The sequence below is a fragment of the Microtus ochrogaster genome, chromosome 4, assembly GCF_000317375.1.
Source record: "Microtus ochrogaster isolate Prairie Vole_2 chromosome 4, MicOch1.0, whole genome shotgun sequence".
In the NCBI taxonomy this organism is placed as follows: Eukaryota; Metazoa; Chordata; class Mammalia; order Rodentia; family Cricetidae; genus Microtus; species Microtus ochrogaster.
Window position 1 is genome coordinate 17,406,923 of NC_022011.1, and position 10,043 is coordinate 17,416,965.

The 10,043-nt window shown below is 47.5% G+C and overlaps 1 protein-coding gene across 1 annotated transcript in view; it reads right to left on the reverse strand.

Moving 5' to 3' along the window:
• Hydin (HYDIN, axonemal central pair apparatus protein) overlaps positions 1-10,043 on the reverse strand; it is a 332,133-nt gene that overhangs the window by 86,165 nt on the left and 235,925 nt on the right. The window contains exons 40-43 of the mRNA XM_005345678.3: positions 9,545-9,718; positions 5,269-5,483; positions 3,118-3,255; positions 571-754 (exon numbers count right to left, since the gene is read on the reverse strand). Coding sequence (XP_005345735.1) covers positions 571-754; positions 3,118-3,255; positions 5,269-5,483; positions 9,545-9,718 — 711 coding nt within the window. The remainder of the gene's footprint in view (positions 1-570; positions 755-3,117; positions 3,256-5,268; positions 5,484-9,544; positions 9,719-10,043) is intronic.

A 10,043-nucleotide genomic window follows, 5' to 3' on the forward strand; every position in this document is an offset into this window, starting at 1 on the left:
GGAAACTTGTTTTTTTTTTCCCCTTTTCTCAATAAAAAAAAAAAGAAAAAAAAGAAAAAAAAAAGAAGGGCTTTGTACCAGTGATTGGAGGTCCGTGTGTCTGTCTGTCCCTGTGTGTGTTTCCTCAACCTCCAGTCCCTTGCCCGAAACTCGCAAACTGAATTCTAGCGCATAGAGCGCAGAAGAGGGGCGGGGGGCGTGGTGCATGGCAATGGGGCAATAATCTTCACTGGTGAGGATAAAATGACCCAAAGTGTACAAAAATAGCCCCATTAGGTCAAAGGAATTGTGCGGTTGTCTAAACCAGATCGGCAAGCCAAACATCCTAGGTCAGGATGTGCCCATGTGCCCACAGTGTGCTTGCCTTAGCCTGTTTACGATTAGAAACAAGTGCTCCAGTCACTTCCCAGGGCAGAGGTAAGGTGCCAATGAGACACAGAAGTAACAACGTCATTTAAGCCCATTGGATGGATTATCACACCAGGGAAACAAGTTGAAAAGCACAAAGCCCCATGGCAAGGGAAGCCCTGTTGGGCTTGGGAAGGATGGCCAGGGAGGTCTGGGGCTTGCCTTCTAGCTCCTTTTTGGCCTTCTCCTGGGCTTTCATGGCCACATAGTCCTGAGCCATGTTGAGGACATATATGTGCTCCCGGCTGCCGATGGCCTTTAGCAGGCAGAGGAGGGCAGAGGGTGCACTCCGAGCAAAGAGCGTTTCCAGGCTATCGAACACCACGCCTCTGAAGCAGTCACTCAGCTGCAAGCAGAGAGAACGAGACGGTTATTTCAGGCTGGAGATCAGATGCTCTCTATGAGAGAGAGAAGGCTTGTTCTTGTGTCAGGTTCTGCGTACCCACTGGGCTCCAAAATAAACACCATGAAATCCAAGTCCAGGCAATGATGCGAAATGAAGGAGCTGATTTTATAGAACGTACTGGTCCCTCCAAACGTAAATGAAGACTAAATGCCTAGTCAGCTATGAAGGAGCGTGGTGATGGCAGGCGATGGGAGACCAGGGGATTTATTTCATCTCCATGTGTAGAATAAAGAAACAGCTGGGTGGTGGTAGTGCATGTCTTTAATCCCAGCTCTTGGGAGGCAGAGGCAGGCAGATCTCTGTGAGTTCAAGGCCAGCCTGGTTTATAGTTCCAGGACTGGCTCCAAAGCTACAGAGAAACCAAGTCTTAAAAAACAATGAACAAACAAACAAACAACAACAAAAGAATAAAAGAATAAAGAAAGTGTCAAAAGGTCTAGAAAGATCCATGAGGTGTATGGAAATAAAATGCAAAGGAAAGAAAAGGGAAGGGTTCCCACAGACAGAGAAACCGGCAGTCAGAGCAGCAATAAGACAAAGGCCACCGGCACTTCTCTTTCTGTGTGTGTGTGTACATGTATGTGAATGCTTGTGTACAGGTGAACATGCAGACATATGCATGTGGAAGCCAGAGGACAACCCCAGGTATTATTTCTTGAGAGCCACCCACCTCTTTTTGCTTATTTATTTTGAAATGAGGTCTTTAATTGGGACTTGGGGGTTCACCAATTCCACTAGACTAGCTGGCTAATGAGTCTTGGGGATCCTTTGGTCTCTGCCTCCCCAGATCTTGGATTATAAGTACATACCATCATGCCCAGATTTTATGAGGTGCCAGGCAAATGTTTTACCACTAAGTTATCTCCTAGGCCCATACTTTTCTTAGTGGTCCCACTGCCTAGGAGAGGAATGACTTTGGCAATGTAACTGGAGCAGAAGGATTCTGGTCATGTGACCACTGAAGAATGACTTCTCCTAAAGTTTAGTATTTTTACTCAAAAGAACTCAGTGGAGACACGGGTGACCAGAAACAACCAAGAGGAATGGAGTTGAATCCCCAGCATTTAAGTAGGTATCAGGCAGGTGTTGGTGCTGCTTGTAATCTTGGGAGTCCAAGATGAGGTCTCTACAGTTAGCTTGCTAACTAGATTAGCCAGATAGTCTAGTAATTGATAATCTCTTACTTCAAAGAGAGAGGGAGAGAGAGAGAGAGAGAGAGAGAGAGAGAGAGAGAGAGAGAGAGAGAGAGAGAGACCCTAACTTCATAAAGAAAAAGTGAAGAGCAGTTGAGAAAGACACCGGAAATCATCAATTTCAGGTTTCCATGTATATGTGTACCTCTCTCCCCCAACCCATATGCACACACATGGATAAACATGAACACACACACACACACACACACACACACACACACACACACACGAAATGTTCACTTAATAGTGGCCCAGTGTGAGAAACCAAAGCGAACACAGCTCTGGCCCTCCTAGGTCCTGCTGGTCATGACTGCAGTTTAGTTAAGTACATTTTCGTGTGTACTGATGGAGATCAACTCAAGGCCTTGAGCAGGCGGGTGGGCAGGCAGGCAGGCAGGCAGGCAGGCACTCTTTCACTGAGCTGCAGCTCCAGTCCCCTCAAGTTCTTAAAAAGTTCAACATATTGGTTTTAACTTTAAAAGCAGTATGTCCTTAAAAAGAACTTAGAAAGAGTAAAGGAGATATAAAATCCCTAGACCTGCTAACCAAAGCAAGCAACACTTAAGTCATACGACAGGACCTGTTGTTTACCATGCATGTAACAATTATTTGCAAACATATAAAAGGTCATTTTGTTTTACATACTAATCCTTTTCACATTACATAATAAAAACATTTTTAACAGCAATTTACAGAGAGCCATGCTTTATTTTGGAGACAAGATCTCACTATGCAGGCCAACCTGGTCTCAAATCCACAACACCCCAACCCCAGCTTCCCGAATGCTGAGATTTCAGGTGTATATCACCCTGCCAGTCAAACTCTAACTTTCAGTTGCTTACATTATACTTTTTAACCCACCGCTCCTTTTGCTTTATTTATTCATTTATTTTGATGTGTAATCTTCTGCTCCCTTCATCTTTAAAGAGTGGCTTTAGACTGTACGGAAGGGAGAGACCATGGGCAAGAGCTGTCAAAGGGATAAGCAAGTGGCTGTTGAGAGACCCGTGGGCTCTGAGCCACTGAGGGTGGCTGATGGCCTAGCATCTCTGCTCTCAGCACAGATGAAGTCCCAAGCCTGTAGCTTTGTGTGGGTGAGTGTGCACGCACCTGTATCCGCTCAGCTAGGATCTGAATGAGAAGTTCATCTGGGAGCACACAGCTCATCAGCCCGGTTTCACCTCCAACACTGGCGCTGACACTGAGCCGCCGCTGGGTGGGCCCTATGAGGAGAGGGCTGGAGGGAACCTAATGAGGGGGAGAAGAGCTGGAAATCAGAATCTAGCTTTGTCTCAATGACTGTATCTACAAGTCACATAACCACCAGGAACATCATACAGCTTCTTCTTTATAATCGAGGACTGTATTATAAAATGAAGGACTCTTATTCTCTCTCAAGAGTGGCTGGTAGCTTCAAGGAGGATTATCGTGGGAGGTGCTGTTGTATGTGTCCTGAACTGTATTCGACTGTCCATTTACTCAAGAGGTATTTACTGAGTTCTCATCACACACCAGCCCCTGGAGGACGAGGGAACCAACAATGAGCAGGGCTAACACTGGCGCCGCCTACGTGGCTCTTAACATTCTCATGGGAGACATAGAGACCGAGCACCTTTCACAGAAATCAGTCATATTGCTGGCAGGGAGGAGGAGCATGATGGGAAAATGACCAGAGATGGAAATGAAGAGCAGTGACGGGTGTGGATGACCACGGTGAGATTATATTACTTGGGCGACACAAAAGGAGACAACATCAAGAGAAAAGCTATTCTGTGAGGAAGCTGCAAGCTACCTCGGCCATGTTGGGATGATTTGGGGGCAGGGCTCAGTGTGTATGGAATCTGGTAAGCAATGGAGCCAGTGGAATGGAGATGGGGGCCAGACGTCTCAATGGAATTGGTGAAGAAGCTCGGGGGCAGCCAAGACAGAGCAGGCTGTCGACACTGCCATTCTTTGGAGGAGTTACAGTCAAGAAGATCTGCAGGATGAGTTAAGAGCTGGGGATGAATGTAAGGTCGTGTAAAAAAAAAACCAACACATTACAAAGAAGGAAAAACAGGAGAGCAAGGACAATGGTGGAAATTTAACTCCTGAACTGAGTAAGAGGGAAAGAGGTGAGGTCCAGGGCACAGGTAGAGAGATCAGCTTAGAATGAGAGCAGGGGCAGGAGCTCAGCTGCAGGCAGGGACAGCATTGGGCTATGGAAGCCTGCTGGGAGATGTGTGTTGCTGGCTGAGGATGAAGAAGAGCAGAGTTTCTCAGAGGTCAGGAGAGTGAGGAGGGCCATAGCATGGTTATTTTGAATGGAGGGCAAATTTACTAGGGCAGACATTGGGATGTGTGGTGTTAACTTCCAGGCTACTTAGGAGAGATGAGAAATTTTTCTAGCTATGATCGGTTTGGTCTGGATGGAATTGAGTCCACTGGGGCTGGAGATTGACTGCCTGGGGAATAAGATCAAGGAGAAGGCAGAAGAGAGGGTGGACCAAGGGACAAAACTGGAAGAAAACGACAGTGAGGTGGGCAGAGAAAAGGAGGACTGGAGGTTTCTATGGGACCAGTTACTTGAAGATGGTGGCTGGTGTGTAGGCTGTGTGATACCGTTTATGGGTGTGTAGCAAGGTTGGTGTGCAGGGTGTGTGATACCATTTATGGGTGTGTAGTATGGTTGATGTGTAGGGTGTGCGATACCGTTTATGGGTGTGTAGCATGGTTGATGTGAAGGTTTGTGTTACCATTTATGTGTATGTAGCAAGGTTGGTGTGCAGGGTGTGTGATGCCATTTTTGGGGGTCACTTATATACACTATCATATCATCAGCAAATAACGAAAGCTTAACTTCTTCCTTTCCAATCTGAATCCCTTTAATCTCCTTATGTTGTCTTATTGCTGGTGTGAGCCATAGGAAATTACTATTATGGGACTCTAAAAATGGTAGATTGTATACTGGCCATTTTCTATGGTTCGACTTCGTTTCTTCTGTAGCTGTCTTCTGTCACTACTTTATTTCAGATAATTTGTAAGTGTGATCGTCTTCCTCCGTCAGTGCAGCCTGAGCATGAGACCTTGTTTTCTTCACCTTCACTTCCCTGGCATCCAGCTGGGTACCAGATGACTGCACACTCATTCTTGAAGGAGTGGCACAGGGACAGCAGTCCCCTGGTAATGACAGCCCCAGAGGCAGAGGGTGCTGGCCCAGCTGGAGGATGCCAAGAAGGAGGAGGAAAGGACCCAACCCTCTGCCCAGGGATCCCTGCCTACCTGTGGTGTTTCAACTGGGTGCTGATGATGCTGCTTCTGAGACCCAGACCAGTGGCTATCCGCCTTGCCTTTGGGGACCATCACACTCCCACGCACATTCTTTACAGGTTTAAATTCCTGGGTCACTAGAGTGAGTTCTGAAGTAAACTTGCCCAGGTTCTCAGTGCTGAGTCGTGCTGGTACCCCAACATTTTGCGTCATTGAAGACTCCTGGGCTATTAGGAGAAGGTGGATTTTTAGGAAAAGTCATCTTACAATATGAAGGAAAATCACAACGGGATGCTACTCCAAAACCAGTGTTACTCTCTTATAGAATTCTGAATCACCTTCCCATACAGCTGACTGACCCGGGTTGGAGGTGGCTCCAACCATCAAGCTCCCTTGGGTCTGGGCTCTTTTCTGCCTGCATTAGTTACTTTTTTTATTGTTGTGATAGAATCCTGTGACCAAAGGCAACTGAGAGATAAAAGTGTTTATTTTGGCGTGTGGTTCAGAAAGATAAGAGTCCCTTACAGAAGGGAGGCGTGGTAGCAAGCAGAAGGAACAAGAGCCGGGAGAGCACATCTCACAGAGGAAGCTGAAAGAGCAAACTGAAGGGGGAACGAGGTTATAAACCCTCGAAGCCCACCCTCCATGACATACCTCCTCCAGGAAGGCTGCATGTGCCTCCTCAAGGTTTCAGAACCTCCCCAAACAGCACCACCAACTGGGGACCAGGTGTTGAAATACCTGAGCTATGCGGGAGATTTCTCATTCAAACTACCCTCCTGCCCATCTTTTCAACAGCTCTTGCAATAGTCTGGGCCCACTTTCTTTCCCAGCCCAGAGGCCATGAACTTCTTCAGTTGCTTGTGCATAAGGCCTTGCCTTGCGAATCGGACACTTTACTTTTCTGATATTTTGGGCGGTGGCAAGGCCAAGGAATAGCTAGGGCAGAGTTCTTTCTGCCCTCAGCAGAGCTGTCTCAAATGACAAATGAGTTAAACAAGAAGTGTGTGATTGTTAGCAAATACGGCTTTATGCACACAGTACATTTCCTCTTTTCGATTCTGAGTCCCCTTCCAAGCAGACTGCTACCCTCGCTCAGCTCCCTCTACTGAGACGCCTTCTAAAACATCAACCACTTACAATCTGTTTAGAAAAACTCTTGCTGGAGCACCTTAGTGCCCCCTCTGAGCCTCAGTCTTGTGATGCATCCCTTGCCTGACACATTTGCCACGTCTCCTTGTGTCCCCTGGAATCCTGTCTTCAAAGATGGACTAGGCACCCCTGAAGGAGACCAGGGGTGGAGAACACGTTCTTTGCTTCTTCAGCTAAGGAGCACCTGTGGTTCTCTAGCTTTTGGGGAGCTGTCAATCATCTCAGCCAGTAAGTCTCCAGGGTTCCCTCACAGTTGCCTTTCACTCTGGCTTACTGTTTCTGGAAACTCCCTCCTACCCTCTCCCAGGATCTGGAAATACGCAGAGAGAAGCCATATTGTACCTGATGGGGGACTAGGGAGGCTGAAACCCCCTCGTGGAGTAAGCCACAGCTGAGTTCTGCGGCAGTCACGGGAACTTGCTGATCCTCAGCTCACCACGCCTTTCACCGCATCTGACACACCCACTGTGAGGGACGCAGCATTCTCAGAGGCACTGACCACCAGAATCCCACCGAAGTCTCTACTGCTCTTCACTGTAGACTCTGGCTCTTCTGCCCACCCCGATCTTCACCGACCATACAGTTTCTTTACAGCTCGTCCCTGTGCCCCAACTGTTTCTCGTCCATTGCCCCCTTCATATTTTAACAAGAGCTTCTAGGTATGATCTTAGTATAAATTTTAATTTGAAGGGATGACTTCCTTTCTTCTTTCCCGTTCTCCTTCCCTTTTCTTTCCGTCTTCCTTCTTTTTTTCTTCCCGCTCCCCTGTCCTGTCACCGTTTTCCCTCTGTCCCCTTTACTGCGCAATTTCTCTAAACAGGGATCCAAACCACCACTGTCATAATAATGAGTATAATTTAAAAACTTCCAGTAGCCAAATAAAAGTTAAAAAAAATCAACTAAAATGGTATATTTATTTAAACTATTATGTGACAATGGATAGTTCATTTTGTACGCCAACCGTAACAACTGAGACAGTGTTGTGAATTCTCCTGTCTGTTCTGCGTCCCCAGGGGTCCAGTGTACTCTATGTTCTTGTACTGCACCTAAGCTTGAACTGGCCGCAGTCCAAGCACTCAGTAGCTTCCTGAAGCTAGTGGCTGCTGCTTGGCATCAGCAGCTTGGACTTAGCTATCTCATTCCAGCCTGTGGACTGTAGTAGACAACAGATGCTGGTTAGGGCCAAACCCTTCCACTGAAGCTCCCGAATACATCAGAAATCTCTGCGGCTTGAGAAACCAACGTAGGGCTCATTCCGTTGTAGCTTTCAGCAGAAGCCAATTCTGCTCATTTACTGGGTCAATGACTTTTTGTTTTTTAAAATACATCTTAGCTCTATGCCAGACACTGCTCCTGGGGCTGCAAATACAGTAGTGAGGAAAATTAACATAATTCCCGTCCCAGAAGCTTCTGTACTGAGAGCCTTGGGGGACAGACAACAAAACAAATTAGGCGAAATGAGAATAGTATGTTAATTAGAGCAAAGGCTCCAGAACAAGAAGGCAGAAGAGGTGAAAGCCTCACTCACCCGTCTTCCTTCCCCCAAAGCTGCTAGGTTCTCTCCTTCTCTCCTCAGTGCTGTCCTGCCGACTCCCTGCCTTGGAGACCCCGCCATTCTAAGTGTCCCCTGGCTTTTCTCACAGTGCTTCCTCCTGACACACAAGTCTTCCCCAAGGATCTCTCTTCTCCTTCTGGGCCTCTCTGGGCCAATCCCACCTCTCCCAGTGTCTGCAGCTCTCACTTCATTGATAGATTCCCCCAGCCCTGTCCCTAGTTGTTGGTACTCAGTTCAGGAGCACAAACTCATCATTTCACCAGGATGCTAACACAATCACATGGATCATTTGTTCTTTGGAGGAGAACATTTAAGAGACTTAGAATCATGAGATTGCCTGGGATTTTCCCTTAAGAACCATTCTCTTATCTACCTAGCAAAGAACCTTGTTTTCTCCCATGAGCACCCCAAGTGGAGGACTGAGAGTTGATCAGCTAGCAGGTACAGTGCTATCAGGAACTATGACATGCTCTTAGGGCTCCATGGAGAGAGGATCCAGCTCTAAGCAGGTCCTCTGCTTCAAACTCTACAGTTTTTTCCTTGTGCAGTTGCTTTCCTGACCCGTGGCCCTCAAATGACCCGATGGAGCCAGGTTTCTTGGCTTGTGAAAGGAAGACCACACCAGACTTCTCTATGATGAGATCCAAAAGCTCAATCAATCTCCTTATGCTGCCTCTTCCCCCAGGATTCCTTCCTCAGTGAATGACTCCACTCTCCTAGTTTCTGTGGCTCGAAGTCTCTGTAATCATCCCTGAACATCCCCCCACTTTTCCAATTCTCCACAATGTAGGTAGACACAGACATAGACACAGAAACAGAAATGTCTATGGCTGTGGTATTTCCCTGAACTCATCTCTGCCTCCCCTCCAAGTGTCAGACCAACCACGATGTGGGTTGTGTCTCTTACGGTCCTGTGTTCTACTGTGTCAAGCGTCCTCCTGCACTGGTCATGGAATAATACCTCTGTATGCTGGTGAAGAGGATTCTGTGGGATAAACTGGCAACAGGTCCCACATCAACCTTCAACCAGGATGTAGGAAAGGAGGATCAAGGCAATGCCTAGAGGGATGATCTTACCAGTAAAGGGTACCACCACTTGACCAGGCCTGAGGACCTGAGTTCAATCCCCAAAACCCACATAAAAAGTCTGGCATGGTAGCATGCACTTGTAAGCCCAGTGCTGGGGAGAAGAAACAAATGGATATTTGGGTCTCACTGACCAGCTAGCCCAGCCTAATTTGTGAACTCCAGACCAAGGAGATACCTTATCAACAAACCAGGTCAGCAGGCAAGGTCACCCTCTGACTTTTGTACATACATGCCCTTACATGCACATGTACCTACACATATATGCATGCAGAGATGAGTTCAGTTTCTGTGAGAGCAAGTTCGGGACTAGAAGATTCTAACAAAAGGTGACTTGGGGAAGTCTTCATGGAAATGGGCTTTGGGGGGGGAATCTGGTGACAACAGGCAAAACAGAGACAAGGGCAAGACCAAGAAACCAGGGAAACGCAGAGATGGGAAGGCTGGTTGGGTCATACACACACACAGAGTAAACCATGGAGAAGGGGGGCTTACCCGATTCCTCTGCTTCCCTCATGGACTGCTCTATGGCAGCTCTGATGCACAGCTCCCGGGCCCGAATCCCTGAGATGTTGTTACTGTCTGATATGGCTTCTAGGACAATGGAGTCAATGTTCAGGCAGGCTGCGTTGTAGTACTTGGCCATGCTGATGGCGTTGGCTGTCTTTCCTGTAAAAACGGCCAGGGTATTGACTCTCCCGATTCTCATTTGCTCAGTGTCCTAGACAGAAGTCCGGAGAGCAGAGGACCCTACAGGGTGATTTCTGAATGCTTCACCTCCAAGTCTCTTAAGCGGCAGAGGTAGCTCAGCAGAGACGAGGAAGTACAGTGAGAACTGTGGATCAGGAAGTACTGTCAGAGCTGTGGATCAGGAAGTACTGTCAGAGCTGTGGATCAGGAAGTACTGTCAGAGCTGTGGATCAGGAAGTACAGCCAGAGCTGTGGATCAGGAAGTACAGCCAGAGCTGTGGATCAGGAAGTACAGTCAGAGCTG